Raw genomic sequence first — 26,013 nt, 5'->3', positions numbered from 1 at the left:
GTAGTTGAAGAAGGAAGAATTTAAAAGATGCTTTTCTCAAGTACTACAAGCATAAAATTGATATGGCCCCTGCTAGGAAATACATAAAGGGTGTAAAAAAACAGTTCGATAACTAGAGAATATGCACAAGGTGAATGGATAAAGCAGTTCGAGTTATTCCATCAAACTAAAAAAAACATGGAGTTTTCCAGATGCACTAGGGGCACTATGTCGCAGTATAAGGAGGGAAAAATCTATAACTGAAATTCCAGATTTGATCATAACCAGACAAAAGGTTGAACGGAAGTTGAGAACACGTAGAATTGATACATAATGGAAGGATCCAAGCATATTCTACTCTCAATTCCTCTAAGATCATCAAATTTCTTCCCAACATTTTGAGCAAATACCGAATGTGAATACCATTCAGGAGCTATCGAAAATCTAATCAGCAAGTGGTGGTGATCCGTAAGAGGATTAAAATAGAACAACTGAGCTTCGACAGAAACAAGAAAGGATACGACTCATATTCTAGATTTTCATTTAAACATTTAATAAATGAGTTCATCACTTTAATACATTATTAGAACCATGATTGTTTAATAAAGTGCATGTTATTAATAAATTCTCTCTGGTTCATAAGAATTTTTTTTGTGTTATTTTCTCTTAACAAATATTTAATAATTTGTTTATTGAACCAATTAATTAAATTTTATTAATTTTATTTAATTTTTAGTTAATTTTTAATATGAATATATTAAGTGAATTACTATACCTAGCCACAAATTCCTACCTCTAGCCTCGGGAATTGACCGAACTACGCTTTGCACAAAAATTGAAAAAAGATAAAACCTCTCAAGAATACACTCTTCGATCAAATTCAGACTAATTTTTGAACCAAATCATGGATGGTGACAGAGGCCGTAAAGGGAAAGTGAAAATGGTAAGATTTACGGTTTTATTTCGTTGATTTTCGCTTCGATTTGAGATCTGTGGGATCTTTTCAAAAATCGCCGGAATCGCAGTCGGGCGTATGAACATCACGCCCGACCTGTGGTTCCGGCGTAAGAACATCACGCCCGACCAGTGGTGCGGGCGTGATAGCCACATGCCCGTACCATAGGTCGGGCGTGATGTTCAAATGCCCGAACCATAGGTCGGACGTGATGTTCATACGCCCGACCAGTGGTTCGGACGTGATGTTCATACGCTCGAGGGTGTTTTATTTATTTTTTTAAATTATATTTACATTATTTACATTTAAATTAATTTAGTGTAATTTATAATTTATATGTTACAATTTTAGATTAACTTAGTGTAATTTTTTGTAAACGGAGCGACCTACTAGGGGTGGGAAATCCATCCCGTCATCTGCTCGTCGTCTAGATATGGACGACGAGGATGATACACCACGGCATACGAGATTGCGTGGTATTGATATATCTACTCGTAGGCGGAGAGGGGCTGCGACGGAGCAGGTGAGGAGGGGGCCGATTGTGGATCAGCCCGATATTCATGGATCAGAGGGGGCGACGGATTTTAGTGACAGAGAGCCTGATAGTGATTCTTTGGAGGACTACCTAGATGTGGTAGCCCAGGTACTGCGACAGTCTGCAGCTGCACGTGATCGCGAGGGTGAGGATATCGATGAGCAGCCGACCCCGGTTAAACAGACGACCCAACACATAGGAGGTCGCTTTGCGAGTACATGTATTTTTTAATATAATTTTAGTATAATTTTATAACTTTAGTATAGTTTAGTATAATTTTATAAATTTAGTATAATTTTAGTATAATTTTATAACTTTAGTATAATTTTATAACTTTAGTATAGTTTAGTATAATTTTATAAATTTAGTATAATTTAATAGTTTTAGTTTAATTTTAGTATAACTTTAGTATAGTTTAGTATAATTTTATAAATTTAGTATAATTTAATAGTTTTAGTTTAATTTGAATATACTTTAGTATAATTTTATAACTTTAGTATAGTTTAGTATAATTTTAGTATAATTTAATAGTTTTAGTTTAATTTTAGTATAACTTTAGTATAATTTTATAACTTTAGTATAGTTTAGTATAATTTTATAAATTTAGTATAATTTAATAGTTTTAGTATAATTTTATAAATTTAGTATAATTTAATAGTTTTAGCATGCTAAGATTTGTGGGTGTGGTTTTCTGGTGCGTCACTCGGTGTAAGAATAATTTAGTTTGTCAACATTTATTATAATTTATATTTTTAACTATAAACCTCAAAAACATTCAGTAATTGTATACGTGTCATTTTACAGCTGAAGGAGATGATCGAGAAGACTGGTTTGTCTCACCTTCCACATATCATGTTTAGGAACCTTGACACTCCGCTGTTGACTGCGTTCGTGGAGCGGTGGCAGCCCGATACGAACTCCTTCCACATGCCGTTCGGGGAGATGACTATCCAGCTGCATGATGTATGGCAGATTCTTCGGATCTCAATCGACGGTGCGATGGTGTCCGAGTCTCCCACTACTGACCGGCTGTATGCCATGTGCATGATGATGTTCGGGGTGGATCAGGAGCAGCTTCTGTCGCCGACCCGACATCTCTGGAGTGGTGGAGGTGTATTTATTGATGCTGTACACAGGCTTCTCATCGAGGGTAGGGATGACGCTACTCGGGCCACAACGTGGATGTGGCTTATGCTCGGATCCACTTTGTTTGTTGGCAAGAGTGGAGATAGGATTAGGCTGGCCCATCTTGCTGAGGTTTACGGCGGTGTCAGAGGGGCAGTTGGACTTTCATGCGGGTCTTCTGCACTTTCCACGTTGTACCGGCAGCTGGGGATAGCGAGTAGAGGAGACTGTTCTGGTATATGCGGATGTTTGACCCTACTACAGGCGTGGATATACGAGTATTTTCCGGTGTTCCGGCCGCATAGACTAGCTCACATGATCCCAGCTGACCATGCCCGTGCACTAAGATGGGAGGTCGTGGTACCAAGCAAGACGACCGCCCGACTAGATACCATACGCGGGGCAGCTGGACCGTATGACGGCAGCAGAGGTATTTTATAAAATTTTAGAATTAATTTAAGTATTATTTATAGTATATTATTATTTATTATTGAGTATTATTTTTTCAAGTGACGTGGTTGCCTCATGGTCCTGTCCCCGATGATGATCGGCTTCGAGTGTCCTACGCCGGTTGGATACGGTGTAGAGACATCGTCGAGCTGTATATGCCCGATCGAGCGCTGCGACAGGTCGGATATACTCAGCCTATCCCAGCTGAGCCTATTAGACCTGATAAAGCAGTACGACCATGGAGGTCTTTATCGTACAGGCTCACGCATTCCTCTGTCATAGTTGAGGATACCTGGCGGAGATTTCCACCGGCTCGGGGTATTGATCGGAGGAGATGCCGGCCAATTGGATATGATCCCACTGCCTGTGATCCTGCTTACATGGACTGGTATATGCGATATTCGCATCCTCATCTCCTTCATGCACCACAGGATGGACCGGTCCAGTATGCTCGCGCCAACAGCGAATTTGTAAGTTTATTATTAATTAATATTATTATTTAGTATTAGTTTATATGTGTTTATTTTTTAATATTTTTTTTTTTTGCAGTGGGTTAGCTGGTTGTGGCGTGTCACCCAACTAGCGGCTACCAACCGATCTGACGAGGATGCTCCACTCATTAAGAGGGAGATGGATGAGTTTATGGACGCGTGGCGTCGGACGAACTAAATTATTTTAGTGGAACTTTATACATTTTAACACTTTTGATATTATATGTACTCTTTTATGTTTATTAATTTTTATTTTAATGTTTATGTTGTTAAATTTTATTTGTTAAAGGGTAATCCGAGTTAAAATGCCGTAATTTTATATTTCTAAACGGATAATTCGAGTTAACCACAATCAGCAACATTTTTTTTAGATTTATTCATGCGGGCGTGAGGTAATCACGCCTCACCACAGGGTGAGGCGTGAGGCTATCACGCCTCACCGTAGGTGCAGACGTGATAGCCTCCCGCCTCATCCTGTGGTGAGGCGTGATTACCTCACGCCTAACCATGTGGTGAGGTGTGATTACCTCACGCCCGCATGCCGGGAGAGGTATTTTTTCCCTATTTCCCACCTTAAAGCCTCAAAGGGTATTTTTATTCTTTCACGAGACTAGAGGTGGGAAATTGAGATTGGGTTTAACAACACCCTATATTAATTGAGTAGATGGATTGGACTGAGCTTAGAAAGTGATTTTTAAAACTTTGTTTCATCCGAGACCGGTGTAAATATTACGTGGATTGGACTGAGTTTAGACAAGGAAATTGGGAATCAAGCCCGGTTAACTCTGATGTCTAGATAAGTTGAGAGATCTAAGCACGTGACTAGGCCCGGCCCGGTATGAACAGTAGACGAAGGAAGAAAAAAAAACCGGTCACAGAAATGATAAATCGAACGGTAGGAACTGAAATTTGGAAGCTAGATCCAGAGAAAGAGTGAAAATGGACAAGAAGAGCAATAATCCATTTCAATGGCTGAATCTGACGGTATCCGAGCCTTATTACCTCTTCCATTTCCTCGTTTTCTTTTCTTATTTTGTTGTTCGCATCTCTGCTTCCCCGTATATCAGTCACCGTCTCCTCTATCGGGTATATCTCTTCTCCGATACATTCGTTTTTAATTACTATGTTTTATTTTGTATATTGAAACTCTGCCTATACAGGAGATTCAAGCGATTCTGACACTTGCACTCTTCGCTACTGTTAAGGTATTGCTTTGGCTATCTTGAGACTTTTGTGTAAATGTGTTGGTTTTTTGCATTCCTGTGTAAATATTTTAGAGTTTTTACATTCTTGAAATTGGTCAGTGGTTAGAGATTTTGACTCCTAGCAATGCAATTTTCTTTGGCATGCTAATTGTAGATTAACAGTGTTAATTAATGGTTATAAATATTTGCTTTTTATTCTATGATTTTGAAGGTGTCCACTTCTAATTCTTTGGATTTTGTAGCTTTCACATATGAGGCGCTAGTTACATTTTTCAATTACATTTGCTATCAATCAAGATGGGTTAGTGTTATGGTTGCTAATTTTGGTTCTTCTTTTTATATTTATCAGATAGTCAAAGATGAAACCTGGGAGGCCTTTATTGCTGATATGCTCTTCTGTGCAAAGGTGGTTACCTCAATGCTCTGTACCGATCGTGCTAAATCTTGTTTGCTAATTATAGACCATATATGAATTTTGTTGCTAAACTTGTAAAATATACAATATAAATCTTTATGTTTGCCATAATTTTTGTGTGAACCCAACTATCACGACATATCTGGTGATAAGAAAATATGCTAGTGATGCATTGACTGTAGGGCAAACAGTGTTGTTTCAAATACTGTATTGGACTCTTCACTCATGTTATTTGTTGATAGCAAAGAATGCATGAATAGTTTGTTATGATTTCAAATTCATGTAGTTCTCATTACTGCTTCTTCATTGAGATTCCACTGTTTCGTTTCAGCTTTATTTCTCACATACCCTTTCATGTATTCTTCTTATCCCTCTGACTTTGAGTTACATTACTATATTTCAGATTCTTCTTGTTGTCATTTCTTTGATAATGGATTACCACTTGGCTGTCTGGTACATAGTCGTTTGTTCAGGTACTTTTTTTTTTCCATGCATGCTCCTTAATAAATCGAGAAGGAAAATTTGGATGACAATTAAAGAAATTAGGCTTGCAAATTTGCTATATAAATTATAATGATTTTTCTTTACAGTCTCACAGGCTAAATGTCTGAAAAATGGCGTGCCGCTTTATTTTGTTACTCTAGTCTTTTCACTTAGTCTACTTTTGAAATTGTGTTGATTTTTTTTTGTGTTTTAATCTCATTCAAATTATATTTTCATTGTGATTCTTTATTCAGATGATGCTCTTTTTAATTGCAGCTATATATATCTTAACAGAGCAACCTGCCTTTGAAGGACTAGGTTTGCAGTTAATTTGGATAGTCGTAATTGATTATATGCATTTTATGAAATAAGGGTATTTTATTTGGTCCTTAAAATGTCTTTATTTCCCATACAATGGGATTTTTTAGGCACTTCCAGTAAATTAACACCACTGCAATTGGAAACCTTGCTGACAGAGGGGAACACGTCAAGGTTCTGGTTGGTTGGTTCTACAACTTCTACTACCAATTTTTTAATTGCCAGTATTATCAGTGTCTTTACTTTCCTCCAATGAACATTTCTTAATATACAAAAAGAGCCAAATTGAATGCTTATTATGGGTTTGTGATTCTAGGGCTTGTTGCACAATAAGTAGCTCAATTCTTATCGTGGCTTGTCTGTTCATTACCAACCCCAACAAGCTCAATCATTTATTCTCCTCAATTTCTTATTAGCTTAAAGCATCATTGGCCTCTTGATCTATCCAAAATGTTGGTCTTTGCCCCCTGACCTATTATTTGGTAACATTTGCCCCTAACTTATCCAAAACGTTGGTCTTTCCCCTGAACTATTATTTGGTACGTTTGCCCACTTACCTATCAAAATTGATGAATTCTCAACCAACGGAGATGGTAAGTTAGCAGTTCTGTAAAATTTTGATGGATCGGGTTTGTTATTTGTGGGTTTATAATGACTTGTGAGTATTATTTGTGTTTTTATAATGACTTTATGACTATGATTTGTGATTTATATATTTGTGTATCTTTTGAATTTTCATTATAAATGATATATATTATTAATTATATATAAAATTTGCCATATCCCCGCCGTACCTGTATCTCATATTTTTTAGAAATGCCGTTTGCCGTACGCGTACCCGTATCGGTGCTTCATAGGTTAACGTTTTATTTTATTTTTGTAATGAATTAACTTATTCCACATATTTTGTTGTGTCAAATTTTTATTGATGTATTGTTAGGTGTATTTCGAGGGCGAGCCTTGGCGCAACGGTAAACGTTGTTGTCGTGTGACCAAGAGGTCACGGGTTCGAGTCTTAGGAGCGGCCTCTTGCCAAATAAATTGGCAGGGGAAGGCTTGCCCCCTGTACACCCTTGTGGTGGGACCCCTCCCCGGACCCTCGCTCAGAGGGGACGCGTAGTGCGACCAGGCCGCCCTTTTTTTTTTTTTTTATTGTTAGGTGTATTTCCCAGCATGTCAAATGTCATGCCAAGTTGAATAATTTAACAAAACTGTTAACTTACTATCCACATTGGTTGAGATTTTCACCAATTTTGATAGGCCAAGGGGCAAAGACCAACATTTTGGATAGGTCGAGGGCCAAATAGTGTTTAAGTCTTCCTTATTTGCCATAATGCAAGATTAATTGAGCTTAGAAGAAGTTGTAAAATGCTGTCATTAGATATTGATTTGTCTTAGACTTAAAAATTAACTTTTCTTCTCTTAGCAAAACTTTCACTTCTTTGCAGACCTTGTTCCCGGTACATTTTAGCTAAGCAACAAACTTAATAATGACAGGTGGAATTTCGGGCTTCATGCTCATCTGCTTGCATAAAGGCAAGTCGGTGTTTCCCTGAGCTCTCAATTGTGTAAGTCTCTGTTCTGAATTGTGATACATTGAAATTTCTGCCAGCCTTTCTATTTGGTGACTGGAAGATATTTGTATTTCTTACTATTCCATATTCTACATTTACTTGATTCAGATACTCAAACAAGAACTTATCTTTTGGAGTGGTTGATCTTGGACTCTTCCCAAATGCAGCAGAGAAGTTTGGAATATCTCTTAGTGGTAAGGAATACGTATTAATTATAACGCAATTTTAGCTGTTCTGTGTATTATTTTGTTCAATTATTCTCTACTGAAGCAGACTATGATGGGACCTTGTACCTATAGGAGGAATGAGGCAGCTTCCTACATATATATTATTCGAGAGTGCTGTTGAGGTTACACGCTTTCCAGAGTGGAATTTTGAAGCAAAATATTTGCATCCTCCTGTTACCAAGGTACTTAGTGAACTTATTATCTCAAAGATAACTTTTATTTTTTTCCCTTATTGCTTATAGGTTATTTGGTACAAATCCTTCATGTTTTCAATAAAAATTGTTTTCAACTATTGGCTTTGCGTTCCTATCAATCCAGTGTAAGGAGGCTATGCAGGCTGTACTGTGTTTTAATAAATAATAGCAAAAACTGAAAAATAAACCATGTGGTTTTGCGTATGTGCAAGTAGATAATAATGCAATACTCTGAATGAAGAGGTAATTGATTGCCTTGTGTTTAATTCAAGATTATGCAATGCCTTGCATATTTTACTTTTTCTTTTAATAGAGCATCGAGTATTATCTGTGAAAGCTCATTTGACAATGTCTATAGATTCTATGGTCTGTCAATAAATTTTAATATATTCAAATTTTTTAGTCAAAGCCAAAAATATCTCTTGTTGCTCAAATACATACATTCAGTGATTGTGAGGAAGAAAGTAAAATCTGTATTTCATAATTTTTTATTGTATATTTTTTTATGCAACATATGATTTCCAGATGTTTTACTGTGGTAATCCAAATATAGTTGGTGATTTTTCCTGGATCATTGTTTGCAGAGACTTCTATCCAAACATTTTGAACTTGATCGGCTCCTTGTTGAATATCTACATGGGAAATAGATACTGAAAAATAGATGCATTGGTGGATGATTGGCAGCTTACGATAATGGATACAAACCACAGCGAGATAATATTGCACGGGTACCTGTTTGACTTTTCTTTTCTTCTTTGGAACAAAACAAGAACCTGTTTGTTCTACCAACATTTGTTGTTGTTTTGCCATGCCATTTTCAATATAGGCCGAAGAAAAGTCTATTAGAATTGCAAAATTAAAATTACACCAATTAGTTTCTTTCAACCATTGGACGGTGAAGGGCAGTGGCCTTCGCCGGCTTTACCAACATGAATGATAATCTAGAGATTCTGCTTTTTTAATGGACAGTACAACACTTTTCATTAGAATTATAAGAGCGAGAGGAGAGTTGTTCCGTTTGATATTTTGGTACAAGTCAATATATACTTTTAAGCTTGAAAGTTGATTTGTCCACAGCTTCAATTGACAACAAAGTGCAACGAACAAGGGCTTTTTTCTGAAAGATGCTGGTTAACTTTCAAGATTATAGATATTGTTTCGTCAGTAGTTTTATAGTTCCTTATTCCACAGTGAATTGCTAGAAAAATGAGTATTATTGAGGGATAACGTACCAAAATAGGCCTATGGTTTTTGGGTCCACGTACAAAATAGCACTAATACAGGTTTAACGTTTAAAAAAGGGTACCAATTTAAACCTTGATAACGAAATGTGACATGTCATTCATATTACTCCGTTAAGTTGATATAGTCGGGAACTGGAGCGAGACAGTGCAAAGAGATGAGATGATTTAGTCTGCTTCACGCTTGGCTACCCCAAGCCCTTGGAAGGGTTTGAGCCTTCCCTTTTTCTGTCTCCGTTGATGATGCTGGACTTTGAGATCCGACCTTAACAAGGGAACAGATTTCCCGCATCTCAGAGGGAAAAGCAAGTACGAGCCGGTGATGTTGATGAAGGATGTGTCTAATGTCATTGAACCGGCAAAATTTAACGAAATAATATGAATGACGTTTCACGTTCCGTTCTCGAGGCCTAGATTGGTACTTTTTTAAACTTTAAGCCTACATTGGTGCTATTTTGTACGTGGAGCCTAAATTGATACTTCCCCAAAAGCTATAGGTCTATTTTGGTACCTTATCCCTATTATTAACAATAACAAAGAGATAAAGCTTATTTCAGTCTATTTTCTATAAATTTAATGCAAATATCATTTCCTTAACATATGTGAAATATGTGATTTGGTCAAATGTGACAAGTAGTTTGAGCTGAAAACTAAAAAGAGGAGAAAATGTGGGTTTGTCGGCCTGAAACTTGATATCACAAAGGGTTATAGAGTGACAGTTTTTGAGGGGAATGATACATCATTTGGATTTTGCTTCTGTGGATTAAGTTAATTATGCAGTGTGTTATTTTATTTATCGGTTTTGACCAGTGATATGCTTCCGTTGTTGTCGAGGGAGTCTCTCCTCAATGCTTCAAACATTTCCAAGAACTTGGTGTGTTCAATAGTCGCCATCGATTTCACATATCCTTTTTTTTCCTTTGTGCAACTCATCTGGTGAAGCTATGAATTTTAATAAATCGACAGTCAGTTTCAGGTGTAACAATGCAACATTTTTGGATGATGAGTTGAAGTGTAGGAATCAATGGGAGTAGGGAATTACCTGGGTGTGTGGCGGTCGCTCTTATCATCACAATCTCTGCTTAGGAAAGAGTTGCATTGGAAAAGGAAATGGAACCTCAGTTTGTCTTGGATAATTGGTTGTCTTTCGCATTGAACATTCTAGTACTCAAGCTTCGTTTCATCTTAAATGGTTACCGATTCTTTTGACGGAAATTTCTATAATGGGCCGGGATCAGTTCTAGTCCTGTTCATTCAAATGATGCTACATTATTTCAATTGCTGATGTGACTTATTATAGTGTTTTGAGTGGTTATCAAATCTTTTCCAATGAGTTAGTCAATTCATTCTCTTGAAGATCAATCAAATTTCCCTTAGTAATCAATTTGGGTCCATAATAATTCATTTTTGATTTTGCATCATAAAGACTTAGGGTCTGTTTGTTTTACATACTGTTTGCTGTTGCTATTTTCTGTTAGGGTTTGCTGTTTGCTGTTGGAAAAAACTACTTTTCAAAAAAAAAACAAAGATTCTTTGCTTTTATAAAAGACTGTTTTTTGAGTGTAAACAGGAGGTCACTAATCAAACATCTAATACTGCTTTTCAAATGTAAAAGGCAAACAAGATGTCACTAACAAAACACTTAAAACTTTTACATTTTGAAGTGAAATAGCAAACAGGAGCACGAAAAGGAGCAATCAAACACCTTTTTAGATATAAATCCAATTTGTCTAATGAAGGTTCAGTGCACCTCTTTTTTCAATGCATCTTTACAATTTCAATTTGGAGCTTAACCAATTTGTTTTTTTTTTTTTTGACATCTGAGCTATTTTTTACTATTCATTCCCCGGTGAACTATTGTATTGTATGTGCTTTTGTTAGAATCTCGTAAATTAAATTGGTACCAAATTGATGTGTATATAAAATAGATAAATAATAAAGTTACTGAGGATAAAATTAAAGCAATAAAGAGAAATTTATGTGGAAAATCCTGTTGTAAGGGAAAAAACTATAGGGCACCAAAAGTAATTGCACTAATAATAATAATGAGAATATAATGAGTAAGATTCTCTTAAACACACCCAAACTTGAGCTATTATCTCAGGAGATAGTTGGAATCTTATATATCGCACAGTGTTGTATTTTTCGAATCGTGAACTCCTTCCTCTCTTTTGTCATCTTTGCAAAATATAAACTCATATTTTTCTCAGAAGATAGTATGCATCATCCAACAAAGGGTATTTATAGAAAATAAACGATAAGATTATGTTACCGTAATATGAATAGTAGCCCATCAAAATTGCATGGATCCTACAAATTATTGAAAGCAATAATCTATGACTTTGTTTTTGTTTTGTTTTGGGGTTTGTGGGTTGTAAGGAATGACAAAGTTTGGTCCAATTTGTCTAAAAACGTTGTGCAACTATCCTGTGGTGCCAGAAATTTCTTTTCATACTGGTTATCCCCATCTCTTCTGCACGATAGTCTTCCACCTACTCCGCCGACATTTATCTTCTTCATTTACCGTCACTTGTTTCTAAGCTTAAATGTAACATAGAAACAACATTTTTTAGTGCTAGAGGTTTTGCCACTTTTGGTTGTGTTTTAAAGGATCACAATGGCTCATTATTTTGGCGACATGCAAGTATTTTGGACTGAATTACTAATCCTCTCTTTGCTCAATGTATAGGTCTTAAAAGAGAGATTAGTTCAATTCATTTTCTATCTGAAAATTTGTAATTTTTCTATCGTTCCCAGTAGACATTTATTATTTTGGTTCTAAGTAGCAAAGTGTGAAATAATGTGAGTGTTGAGTGAAGGAGGGTACTTTATTCAAGCTTAGGTTTTTCTATAAAAGGTTTGTTCTCTACCTATAAAAGATATCGTCAGTTGATTAAAGCTCAAGAGAAGGTATCTTGAGGACTGGAGGTAGGCAAGAGGCCGAACCAATATAAATTTGTTGAGTATTTCTCTCTGCTATTGCCTTTTACTTCTACTGAATTATATATGCTCCGAACATCATCTCACATTTCAACACTCTGAATGTTCTTGAAATTGTGCATATTTTACATATCAATTGCTTTACGTTCTTAAGAACATCTGATAAAGAGTCATCCTCTGAGTTAGGAATTGGCAGAAGCCGAAGTAATCTCAGTAGGCTGAATTGTTGAAAAACTCAGTAGACTAAAATTGACTCTAATACTGAAATTACACTTTGTGCTAAATTTTGACTGAGGAAAAAGTTTTAAAGGCATAAAATTACTCAGTAGTTCTATTCACTCCTCCTTTAGAACTATTCCGCCTTATTAGGGACTAACAAATAAGTCCGTTAGGAATTATCACATGTGGTATTTGGAAAATACCACATGTATAATTTGACTAACTCCATCCCTCAAGCCAATGTTGAGGACAGACCGTGACCCGAAAGAGAAATAAAGAGGACTGAGGACTGAGTACTAAATAATATCTTGGTCAATCTATCTGCTACTTGATATTAGTGGAGATAAACCGAACATATGGATGAAGCCATGAGCAACTTGTTCGCAGACGAAGTGTGAGTCGGTTTTGTCGGCCAATATGACAATACCAATGCTAGGGGGGGGGGTGAATAGTATTTATGGCCATTTTAAAAATTATATCTTCCGCTTAATGAAACTATGCTCAATATTGTTAATTTGCACTTTTGAAAAACTATTGTCTTTAAAACCCTTTTAAGCAAATATAATAAAAATTATCACAATGATATATTTGCAAATAAAATATAAAAACAATAATTAAAAGAGCATGTATAGAAAAGTTTAGCTACACGATTTATACAGGTTCAGAAATTACGGCCTACATCCTGTCCCCGATAGAACCCCTCGAGATTTTCCATTGTGGTTCTTTTAACGGGCAAGAATCAAACCTACGGGCATGTCAACATCAGCTTCCGACGTCCGTTGTCCTTTTAACGAAAAGTTTTATATTGTAGAGCCAGAGGCTCTTCTGCCGTCTTGAGCCGTGGTTTTCTGAAACCCTTTTCACTACAACTGTGACAGAGGCACTGTTGAGGAGATGTTGTTTTTGTAGCGTTGTACTTCTTGTCAGTCTTGAGAACATGCATGATGTCCTTTGTCAATGTCAGTTGTCATTCCTTTTGCTTCTTCTAGGCTTCCGAATACGTAGGGCTTCTGGATGAGGCTTTTAGATAATTTTTGGGCCTTTAATTATTTGTAGGCCCATTTCTTCTTCTTCTTCTTCACTTGTAAGTATTTTATCTCTAATCATTTAACAATAACATTAGTGATAATAACTCAATTTTAAATTTAGACCTCTTGATTAATTAATTTTGGGGTTTTGATTAAATTATTTTTGTCAGAATAAAAAAACTATTGGAAATTGTATTTCAACAAATCTTTACGGAATAAGTTGTGTAGACATATTCCTGGGGAAATTTATATTAGTCATATATATCTCTCTTAGCTCAATGAAAAAACTGAGACTTATAAGCTTGTGCAACGTGATGTATAAGCCGGTGGCAAAAACACTATGTAACTAGATGGAATCAACTATTGAGACGACAATTAATTGAACTCAATGTGCATTTGTGTCTGGCCGGCTCATTACTAATAACTCTCTGATCACTTTCGAGCTCTTTCACTCAATGAAACACCGAACTAAAGGTAGAAAGGGCTTATGTGCATTAAAGCTCAACATGAGTAAAGCTTATGATAGAGTTGCATGGTCTTTCTTGGAGGCAATGATGAAGAGGATGGGCTTCCCTGAGCCATTCCTGAAATTTATAATGAACTGTTTTTATTCTACTTCCTTCTCATTTCTTATTGTTGAGCGATTTCCGTAAGTGCACGATTTCACTTGCAGTAATAAAAGATATCGAACCCACAGGGAACGCTTTTAACGAAAACTTATATTAATACAGTTTAAATTACGTTTTTAGGTTTATATTATAGAAAATCGTTTAATTGAATTGGATTTAATTGAATTGAATTAATCAGAATCAAATGAGAAATTTATGTTAGAAATTTAGAAAACAATTATGTCTCAAGATTGGATTACAAGACAGAAACTTTAGCATTTAAAATAAGGAAAGCGTTAAACTCATTTGCATTAAGCAAAGAAAACAACTTAAACTTTGGAAAGATTATGGACATGTAATAAATCATAAATTCCTTCAATTAACAGGCTTTGAACCGTAGAAATCTCTCTGGTTTGAAGTAGATTTTTACCTTAATCAAATTGGTGTTTATTTCCGATAAGCCGACCTAACGATCATATCTTCCGTAAACACTAATTCTTTCAAGTGTTCAACTAAGTTTCCTTGTAACTATGTGAAATTAAATACATTTTAATGGAAAGACCAAAAACTTTACTTAGAAGATAATATCTAAGTAACTACAGAAATATATATTGAATTGTGTAAACGTTTTATTATAGAATTTGTGAATCAAAACAAGTTAACAGAGAAAAGTAAACATGGGAGCATTCTAACTAATTTGAGTTTCGGGTTATCAATCCTTTCCTCAAACTTCATTGGAGTTTGTCAGACTCTAGTGTCGCTTCCGTTGTTAGTTCTTCTCATTGAATCTTCGGAATAGAGATGGTTCGTCTTCTACCAGAATGAAAACTCGTCTTCGAACAATTCTTAATCTAAACTTAATCGCTACTGTGTTTGTAATTAACAATCTTGTGTACAGCAAGTTTGCTTTACAGAATTGAAATCTAATCTCTGACTCTTTTCTAAGTCAGAGATTCAACATAATATCTGCTCTCTAAAATCTTCACTAATCTAAGTCAACCTTTGAACTCTGAAATAAACTCTTTATTTATAGATGTTGAAGAGTCGTGTTTGAAGGGTCGTGTCCGCTGTGAAGAGTCATTTCTATCCACTCGAACAAACGCGTTTCTTGGAATTTCGACATGTGAAATCAGTGTTGGATTGGCTGCTGGTCGTACCGAGATTCAGGAATCTCAGTCGCGACCTGGGGGGTGATTTTTCCTCAGAACGAAACTTTGTCTCCGTGCCTTATTCAAGCATGTCGCGACCGAGATATGGGGATCTCAGTCGCGACACGGGATGTTCCTCTCGGTTCTGACTCCGTTCCCGTCTCCTCGTATCGGTGCGCTGATTTTCTCGTACTTATGGCTCGTAACTTAGGGTTTTTCCTTCGTTTTTGATCCGTTTTCGCTCCTATTTGGATTTTACCAAATATTTAGGTACCTTGCATCAAAGAAACATATTCGGACGTAAAAGCACTCTAAATAGATATAAATAACACGATTTCATGATAAAACTGAAGTGAATATTAATGATATTTTATGTATATTTTGGGCTTAACAAATCTCCACACTTAATCTTTTGCTAGTTCCGAGCAAAATTTCACTGAATTTATCCTTTAACTAATCTCTTTATAAAAATAAAACATATATCTTTGTATTCCTTTTTAAATTAGTTAAACCGAAAGATTAACTTTGCATGACAACTTTATACGCATAATATCAAACTAACTAGTATAAAGGCGATATATCATTCGTCTTGTATTTCAATTTTTAAATTGAAGTATTCGGGACGATATAAGCACGCATGTTTTTGAGTCTTTCGTCTCAAGGCATTTCAAAGCACAAAATTTCCTTTCCCAAACCTAAACTACTATATGAAATATGAATTGAATAAGTACTTAGGTTTAATTTATTTTGCTTAGTTACGCCCGTGATAAGGGTGGTCTTGATCGTAACTTTTATTTGCTTTGTGTTCGCTTAAGAGGTACCGACCATACCATGGGTGGACGCAATCGTTACTTTAAACTTTAAACATGTTTAATTTTTGCTTTAATTTTAACGTTCCTTCCATACCTCGATTGTGATAAGGGTGGTCGCAATCGTGGCCAAAAGTGCCGTTTACTTATTTTTCTTCCCTTTCATACCTCGATTGTGATAAGGTTGGTCTCAATCGTGGCCAAAAGTTAAGAATATGACTACTTGATTTAATTAACACGAGTTATAAAATTAAAAATTTAAAATGGGAAAAGAAAAATAGCACATTCATCCTATATTGACTTAAAATTTAACATGTATTATGGCTAAAGTTTCCTTAAAAACTTCAATTGGTGTTAATGTAAGACGAAATCAAACCGAGCTAAAAATTGTTAGTTCAATTTAATGCCTATAAACCTAATTAAAAATTGAAAATAAGATTTGTTGTATCATGAATTTACATGATATATAATAGAGATTGAGACGAACTCAAGCAGCGGATGTGAGCTACATTGATATGGTAGTCCAAGAGATAAAAACGATGGTAGTCGGTCTCGAATTTTGTCGGTTTGTCTTTGAAGGTCGAGGTGCAAATAAGGTGGTCACAGTGTTGCAAAATGAAGAGTAGGTTTTACACCTCAAATTTATATTGATGATTACCCATCATCACTTCTAGTTTGTTTTAAGCTTGATTCTGTTATTCTTTAATTGCAATCTTTGTTGTAATTAAAAGGAAAAAAAAAGTTTGAAAGTCTCTGCACAAATTTGAGAAGTGAGAACATTAATTAAATTAGAAAAAGTGAACTACAACCACGTTCTCTTAAGCATAATGCATATATAGTTAGATAAAAATTAAATCTTAACTTTTATGATTAATCAACAACACATTATCAAATCACGGAATCATTATTCTTTTCAATATAAAGTAAAATAAAAAATTGTTTAACAAATGCTAAAACCAAAAACTGAATCGAACCAAAATACTCAGTTCGATATTCATTTAGGTTCGATTTTCATTTTAAGTCTTATTCAGTATTTGGTTATTTTAGTTCGGTTAGATTTTTAGACCGAACCAACAGTTGAACACCCTTATGATATATAAAATAGTGATTAATTAAAAATTAAATTTTATAATATGATTTAATTATAGTTTTATAAGTAAATATAATTTTTTTGGACTTCCTACATTAATATCATAATTAACTATAAAATTATATCAATGTAGATATTTTTCAAAAGTAAATTTCTGTGTAAATTGCCCCCCTTTTTTAGAAAATTACATTAAAAATCAGATTTCAACTTTTATTTATATTTATAAAAAAATTTATATATTTTAATTTTTAAATCCTAATATATCAAAATAGTATAAATTTTATGATGAAGCTCTTAATCCAGTGGTTGAGAGTTTACCTATACCTTGGGAGGTCATGGGTTTGAATCACATCCGGGACTGGTGGAAATTTTTCTTTCTTCTTTAATGTAAGCGTATTGTGCAATTTTTTTTAAAAAACAAAATAGCATAATTTTTTTTTAGTTTTATCAAATTTTCAGTTATTTAATTATGGAAAAAAATAAATTTAAAAAAAAATCAACATATATGATATAATGATATAATGTTTAGATAAATTTGTTTGACTTTGTAAATTATTCCTTGTGAGAAAATTATATTAAACATTATGTTTGAGATTAATTTTAAGTAATTTTTTAGGTAAAAAGGCCAATAATTAAGCACATGTGGAAGCCCATTATAGTAGTAGATTAGATATTAAAGTGAGGCCGCCGAATATTGTCCTTTGAATTTGATTTCTCATTAAATAGTACAGTAACTCCTAATGATGTGACACTTGCCATTTGTGGGGCCCATCAATTGGTTGTCGGCCCACGCTAAGGCCGTCCCACATTCACATTCACTTTCGCTTGTGTTGTGCTACATACTTGGGTTTTGGATATCCCTATTCCCCAAAATCCTCTATGCCTCTACCTTAGGAGTATTCAGCAGCACTCACTACTATGCTCCTTGATTTCAATTCTATACTTTAATTACAAAATTCCTTTAATTCTTATTCAACCATCTATACGTTTACAATATAGGAAACCTAAACTATATCCAAGGATTAACAGTATAAAAGGTAATAATCGTAAATGGTGTAATGTTATATATATATATATTTTTTTTTTATTGAAATATGGACCTAGTCCAACGGGAATCCCAACCAGGTTGGCACTCCCGAAAAGGTAAAGAACCAAATATATAAATGAAGAGATAAAAAAAATATGAAACCAGTACAAAAGAAGGTTTTAAGAAAATTTAAACATATCCCTACCAAGTGCATTATCTCTAGCAAGAAGGGAGCAGAAGCCTGGAAGGGTATTCCACATTTGTAAATCTGAGGCCAGACGTCCATAATTAGCAAGAGCATCCGCCACTTGATTTCTCTCACGGAACACATGGGAGACAACCACATGTATATTCGTCATTGAATCTAAACAATTTAACCAATCCACACGCATTGTCCAAGGAATGATCTGTGCACGGGCAGGGAAAATTCGAATAACGTAAGTCAAGTCACTTTCAATCTAGAGACGAGTCCATCCACGTGACCTCGCAATCAAAACTGCAAAAATAGCAGCTTGCAATTCCGCCATGTGAACCAAAGCACAATCAAGGGGGAAGACAAATGACTCAAGAGGACGCCCCTGACTATTTCGAAAAACCACACCGCAACCAGCTCTACCCGAGATTATAGATGCATCAGCGTTAGCTTTAATCCAATCAGTCGGAGAGGGCTGCCATCTAACTTCAATGATTCAAGGGGCCCTATGCCGACAAGCGTTTAACCCGAGATTATGGAGAATTGATAACTCCACAACAAAATTCCAAACCGATCAGTTGCTGATTATATCAGAGCTACGAATAGCAGACCAAAGATAGCGTAATGCCTCATGAATGTTTGGTGGCTTGCTCTCAAAAATAGTAGCATTTCTTACAGACCAGATCAACCAAACAACGTTGACAAGCGCGACTTGCTAGAGGGAAAGGACTTGTGAACTGAACTTGTGTGAGAAGGCGTGTTGCAAGAGGGTCTGTAGAGAAGAATCAAGTACAAGTCTTCTACCAAATAAAGCCGATGTGGTAAACCAGATTTGGGAAGCAAAGGGGCAATGAACAAGCAAATGGTCACTCGTCTCATAAGCCATTAAACAGACCGGACAGCGAGATATTAGAGGCAGACCTCTAGCACGGAGCGCGCTATGAGTTGGTAAAGAGCCCAGTATGCACGCCAGCAGACCATGGAGTGTGACGGCTGAATAAAAGGTTTCCAAATTGACTGAAAAACCAAAGGCAAAGCCGGGGGAGCACGTCGCCAGTGATAAAATAACTTTACTGTGAAGAGGCCATTGCTCGCAGGTCTCCAAAAACATAAATCATGTTCAGAGCCATTTCCATGCATATTCCGGATGTGCTGGTGCAACGGGCTAGTCAGCATCGGAAGATCCCGCTAGTTGCCATTTTCATAAAAATCCGAGATTCTATCAGTGAGCTTTAAACGGTCTGACATAGAAATCCCAAGCTGTTCAGCCAGGGGCGGAAAAATCCATTCCGAATTCCAGAATGACAACTCAGAAGATGATCCAAATGACCAAAAACAATTCTCCCGTAACTTGAGATAGGCGGCCTTGACAGACCACCAGACAGACGATCACTGCAACCAAAACTTTGGCAAACCAACCCTATTTAGAAAGCGTGTCCTCAACAAATTAAAGCATAAAGAATTAGAGGAGAGAAAACCCCACGCCAATTTACCACTCATAGCCAAGTTAAGGGTCGAGAGGTGTTTAATACCCAACCCTCCTTCCTTTAAGGACTTTAAGCAAACCTTCCAGGGAACAGTAACAAGCTTTTTGGACAAAACTGAACCCGTCCAAATGAAATTCCTCATGTGTCTATTGAGTCTATTTAGCAAACTCATAGGCCATTTGTAAACCATAAAGGTGTGGATAAGAGAGCTAATGATAACTGAATTAACAAGTGTCAACCTACTAGCCATAGAGAGAGACGTCCCCGCCTAGTGCGAGAAAGAGAGAATAATTCTATCTGCAGTCGCCGCAAGGTATTTAGCTCTTGGGATCCCTTGAAAAAGAGGAACGCCCAAGTAATTAAACGGGAGAGGTCCAATTTTGATTCCAATTAGACCCGCCAATCTGTTCCGACGTCTGAGTAAGATCGAGTCCCCGAAGAAAATCTCAGACTTTTGGCAATTTACTAATTGTTCAGATAAAGAGCCATATAAATCAAAAATATCCATGAGAGCATGGATGTTCGAAATGCTTGCCCTGCAGAAAACTAAAATATCATCTGCATAAAACAAATGCGAAGGCATTACAGAAGAAGTAGAATAACCCATCGGAGACAGCGACCCACGCAAAGCATGAGCATTGATAAAACGGCTAAGGAAATCCTCTGCTAAACCAAATAGAAGAGGAGAAAATGGATCTCCCTGTCTTACCCCTCGAGAATAAGAGAAATATCTAGCAGATCCATTAGCAGTGAGAATCGAGATATGAGCTGAAGAGAGTATCACATGAATCCAATCAATGAATTGAGAGGAAAAACCAAACGACTTAAGAACTTCAAGCAGAAATTGCCAGTTTAACGTATCAAAGGCTTTCCTAATGTCCACCTTTAGGCACATGTTACCACCAAAACATTTTTTATTCAAGAGATTGACACCTTCAGAAGCGATTGCAATGCACTGATGGATTTGGCGTCCTTTTATGAATCCAAATTGATTCTCTGTAACAATTCGGCTAGCAATAATGGCGGGCCTATCAGATAAGATCTTTGAGATAATTTTGAATGTGAAATTTCTCATAACAATCATCCTATACTGATCAATTGTCGAGGCTCCAGGGACTTTGGGGATAAGTGCCATCAAGCTTGAATTCAGCCCACCAGAGATTTTTCCATGTTGAAAGAACCACTGAACCATTTTACACACGTCACTATCCACAATGCTCCAATAGGACTGAAAGAAATGACCGGTGAAGCCATCAGGGGCAGGCGAGCTAGAAGGATCCATGGAAAAAACTGTATGTCGGATGCAATCCTCATCAGGGCAGGCGGTTAGAGAAGTGTTCTCAAAATCCATCACAAGCCGAGGAACCATATCAGAAACCAGAGACAAATCCACCAGATTCCCACCCGTGTTGGCGAACAGGTTATCAAGTAAGAGATAATATGATTAGAAATAATATTTGGGTCAGTGTGAGAAACCCCGTCAATTGTTAAGGCAGAAATTCCCATATGCGATTTGCACATCGTAGAGACACGGTGAAAGTAGCTTGTATTACGGTCTCCCTCAGCAAGCCACCTGTTAGACAAGGTGCCGAACGGCCTCGCCCGGGCGGACCGGGGGGTGGACACCTCATGGCGACGTAAGCGCTGATTGGCGCCGAAAGCAACCAATCGTGGAATCAAGCTGCTCGGCAGGACCGGAGCTCGGAGTATGGAAGAGTCGCCACCCACGAATGGGAAAATGAACACCGATCCCTTGCGGGAGACCGGTGAGGGTTCGAGAAACTTAGGTACGAGCCGAGAAGGCTAGCTCCTTTTCGGAGAAAGGCTACTAGGCACCCCGACATCGCCTGGTTATGAACCACCGGCCTCCTACTCAACGTGTTAGGCGATAACGGACTAATCGCATATTTCTTTAAGTTTAAAATTCATTTGAAACCTTTTCTTTCTCGTTTTGAAAACCGTTTTGAGCATATATTATGGAAAGCTATTTTGGTAAAGAATCACCCATTTACATCAGTTCAAAATACATAGGAGAGAGAGGGGGAGAAGAAAGAATTGATTTGTTTACAATATGATTTATGCTTCGTATTACATGCTAACTCTAAACTAAGCTCACTTCCCAAAAATGAGTTTATTTACATGGTTCGTACCTTAATCGCCGTTGGAACGATTTAGGTACGTTTCAAAAGCCCCGTTAATGACGTTCACTCGAATCGCCGTTGGAACGACTCGAGCGTTTTGAAAGCATTTGAGCAAACGTTTTTAATCTAAAAGCGTGATTAGGCATACAAGTCAATTTATTTTTTACAAAAAAACATTTAGTTAAGAAAACGATTCAAAACTCTATTATTTACAACGAAAACGATTTTAATTACAAGGTTCGCTTAATCCGTCGTTGGAACGAATTAAGGTTTTAACACGTGATGTTTTAGGAAATGGTTTAAAAATGTCAAGAAAACGTTATTTACACTTTAGGAATATCTAGAAAACTTTAAGTTTAAATAAGCAAATTAAACTCTCTTTTTGTGATTTATTTTCCCATTTTTCACTCAATTGAACCTTACTTGAATACAATAATCAACAAATAATAAATTGAATCTCAAACTCACCCAACCCAAATATATTTAAAGAATATATACCTATAGGAAATTCAAATGGAGAATAAATATACATATTTATACATATTTATACTTATATGTAAGAATGGTAAAATAGTAATGATATATGTAGATCAAATATATGATAAGAAAAGTAATAATACATATATAGGTGAAAATAAGGATAAGGCTAATTAAAATACACTTTGATTTTTATTTAAGAAATGATGTAAAGATAGAGGATAAAATTCATAAATAAGAAAATCAACTCTAAATCAAAATAGTTTTGTACATAATAATATATAGAGGATAAACTCTAAATCAAATTGATGAAAAGAAATGATATATAAACATATTAAATAAATATATGTACAAAATATTTAAAAATAGCTTGAAAGTATATGTTACATGGATATACATATATATATAAAGGACCAAAGGTCTAAAAGTCGAGAAAGAGGGACCAAAACAGCATTTTTTACATTTCAGCAGCTTTACCGACGGAAAATCCGTCGGTAAACAACCTTTAGTGACAGAAAACGGAAAATTACAGAACTGCACCAATTGTTTCCAGATTTATTCAAAAGCTTTAAATTAGATCTATTTTATCGTTTTGGGCCTCCGAACTACCGAGAATGGATCATAGTCTATAACGGAGGTTCCTAAACGATGTTTTTTATTTAAAACGTTATTTAGAAAAATTTTGAAAACTTATAATTACAACGTCTTTATTAATCCCGAACTACCTTTGAATCGGATCACGGTTCGTATTGGGATATTAAAACGAGGTTTTTATTTTAAAACAAAACCGAACGTTTATCTAATAAGAGACGAAAATTAAATGAATACGAAAAATTAAATAAAACGTGATAAATAAATAAATAACTAAATAGATAAAATTATAACATAAAAATAAATAAATAAAGGAAATAAATTAAATAAAATAAAACGAGTCTAGTCCTCGGATAATACCTCAAGATCGGTATCTAACAGTCGAAGTCGGTCGGTTCCACGAGTTGTGATTTTCTGATTTTTTTGTGTTTTTCGTCTTTTTAGTAAAAATTTTAACTTTTGGGAAATTCGGACTTTTTGAGAAAAAAATATTTTTCTCAAAAAAATTCACTTTCTCTCTCTAAAAATGTCTAGAGTGAGAAAGCTCTCCAAAATTCCCCCCTAAATGCATGGGGATCCGTGCCTTATATAGGCATGGATCCCCGGAAACTTTGGGCGCGCGCCCAACAGGCGTTGGGCGTTCGCCCAACGCAGGTTGGGCATTCGCCCAACGGCCGTCGGGCGCGTGCGCCCGGCGGACGTCGGGCGTGCGCCTCGCGCTGTCGGGCGTGCGCGCCCAGCGGACGTCGGGCGTGCGCCCCGCGCTGTCGGGCGCGCGCCCAGCGGACGTCGGGCGTGCGCCCCGCGCTGTCGGGCGTGCACCCCGCGCTGTCGGGCGCGCGCCGATTATCGCTAGGCTCTCCCACCACGTCGCTGAGCACTCGCGAGCCGTCCATTCGACGACCGCAACTCCTACTGACCTCACGTCTTTTTATTATTATATATTTTTGCTTTAAAACTTCCGGAATCAACCACTTTAACCATCTTATTACGGGTTTTCGTCACAGGTCCTCCGACTCGGTGTCTATAGTTGTCCCTACTTTTCTATTTTGACAGTGATGTGTGTGTTTTGAAAATGTTTTTTGCTAACACGGTACATGCAATGGAAATATATTAAAGTAAAAGACACATATAGAGTAGGAGGAAGAATACCTGATCTCCACGCCGCATGATCCGGCTTTGTCTTCGATCTTCGCCTCGGTTGTCCCGTCCTTGCCTCTGAATCGACTGCAGACGAACGCTCCTTCCAGTGACTCTAGTCTCTAAATCGACCGCATGTATATAGCTCTATCTAGCGACCCTAGCCTAAATCGACCGCAAGTAAAGTTGCTCTTTCTAGCTACCCTAGTCTCCAAATCAACCGCAGGTAAAATTGCTCTTTCCAGCTACCCTAGTTTCTAAATCAACCGCAGGTAAAATTGCTCTTTCCAGCTACCCTAGTCTCTAAATCAACCGCAGGTAAAATTGCTCTTTCCAGCTACCCTAGTCTCTAAATCAACCGCAGGTAAAATTGCTCTTTCCAGCAACCATAGTCTCTAAATCAACCGCAGGTAAAATTGCTTTTTCCAGCTACCCTAGTCTTTATCTCGACCGCAGGTAAAGTTGCTCTTTCTAGCTACCCTAGTCTCCAAATCGACCGCAGGTAAAATTGCTCTTTCCAGCTACCCTAGTCTTTATCTCGACCGCAGGTAAAGTTGCTTTTTCTAGCGACCCTAGTCTTTATCTGGACCGCAGGTAAAGTTGCTTTTTTCTAGCGACCCTAGTCTTTATCTCGACCGCAGGTAAAGTTGCTTTTTCTAGCGACCCTAGTCTTTATCTCGACCGCAGGTACTCTTTCGTTTTGAAATTAATCACTCAACCCTAATCTCCACATCGATCGCAGGCGTTCTTTCGTTTGTGTATCTCCACATCCATCGTTCGACCCTAATCTCTACATCGATCGCAGGCATTTTCATATATTGCAGACCTCCAAATCGAACATCCGACCCTAATCTATACATCGATCGCAGGCGTCCTTTCATTTGCATATCTCCAAATCCATCATTCGACCCTAATCTCTACATCGATCGCAGGCGTTTTCTTGTATTGCAGATCTCCAAATCGAACATCTGACCCTAATCTATACATCGATCGTAGGCGTCCTTTCGTTTGCACATCTCCGAATCAACCATTCGACCCTAATCTCTACATCGATTACAGGCGTCCTTTCATTTTGCATATCTCTAAATCAACCGTTCAACCCTAATCTCTACATCGATTGCAGGCATCCTTTGTTGATGATAGCTGGGCTTTATCACTCGTCCGAGAGTTTTTGACCGTAGTCGCTTTGATATTTGGGCTTTATCACTCGTCCGAGAGTTTTTGACCGCAGTCCTTTGTTATTTGGACTTTATCACTCGTCCGAGAGTTTGGACTTGGGACCTCGTCCTAGAGATTTCGACCACAGTTGCTTCTTTTTACCAGGATCGTTTGAGTTTGACCGGAGTTGATGATGCCATAGACCGGAGTCCGTTGCGGGTCCTGTGCCCATTGATGATGCCGTAGACCGCAGTCCGTAGCGGGGCCTATGCCCGTTGATAATGCCGAAGACCGCAGTCTGTAGCGGGGCCTGTGCCCATTGATGATGCCATAGACCGTAGTTCGTAGCGGGGCCTGTGCCCATTGATAATGCCGTAGACCGCAGTCCGTAGCGGAGCCTGTGCCCATAGATCAAATTTTAATTTGCCTATCGAAGCCTACCTAGACTTGCACGGATTTCACGGAGCTATCCGAGTATTTTTGCGTGCGCCTTGACTTGAGTCATGCTCATCACCTGGCGAGTGTTTTTATTATGTTATAGTGTAGTGATATGTATGCACATGATTATGAATGAATGTATATATATATATTTTTCTCTTTTTCTTTTTTTTTTTACATTGCTTCCCTCTTATTTTCCTTTGCAGGGAGACCTTCATTCTATTGACCGAAGAGTACAGGAGAGCGTGGCGGTTGGGCGAGAGGATTCACTGCGAGATGATGATGCTCAGATCGGACGTTGTTATCGGGATATGGAGGATGAACGCT

At 37.1% G+C, this 26,013-nt stretch overlaps 1 protein-coding gene across 10 annotated transcripts; it reads left to right on the top strand.

Moving 5' to 3' along the window:
* Positions 1 to 4,411: 4,411 nt before the first annotated feature.
* LOC136202814 (uncharacterized) lies at positions 4,412 to 10,534 on the top strand. 10 transcript variants are annotated; one of them, XR_010674615.1, is made up of 12 exons: positions 4,414 to 4,621; positions 4,696 to 4,740; positions 5,090 to 5,146; positions 5,559 to 5,628; positions 5,915 to 5,956; positions 6,067 to 6,140; positions 7,454 to 7,524; positions 7,639 to 7,724; positions 7,830 to 7,939; positions 8,536 to 8,679; positions 10,003 to 10,066; positions 10,169 to 10,534. XR_010674615.1 is itself a non-coding variant. In XM_065993714.1 (10 exons), the coding sequence occupies exons 1-10, from the start codon at positions 4,475 to 4,477 to the stop codon at positions 8,596 to 8,598; spliced, it is 765 nt and encodes a 254-aa protein (XP_065849786.1). In that variant the 5' UTR covers positions 4,414 to 4,474; the 3' UTR covers positions 8,599 to 10,534. The 10 variants fall into 10 exon arrangements, 3 of the variants coding, with proteins under 3 accessions (XP_065849789.1, XP_065849788.1, XP_065849786.1); XR_010674613.1 differs by having other exon boundaries at positions 10,159 to 10,534; XR_010674616.1 differs by lacking the exon at positions 10,003 to 10,066.
* The last annotated feature ends 15,479 nt before the right edge of the window (positions 10,535 to 26,013 follow it).

Source organism: Euphorbia lathyris, chromosome 8, assembly GCF_963576675.1.
Source record: "Euphorbia lathyris chromosome 8, ddEupLath1.1, whole genome shotgun sequence".
Taxonomy (NCBI): domain Eukaryota; kingdom Viridiplantae; phylum Streptophyta; class Magnoliopsida; order Malpighiales; family Euphorbiaceae; genus Euphorbia; species Euphorbia lathyris.
This window is presented reverse-complemented; position numbering and strand designations above follow the sequence as displayed.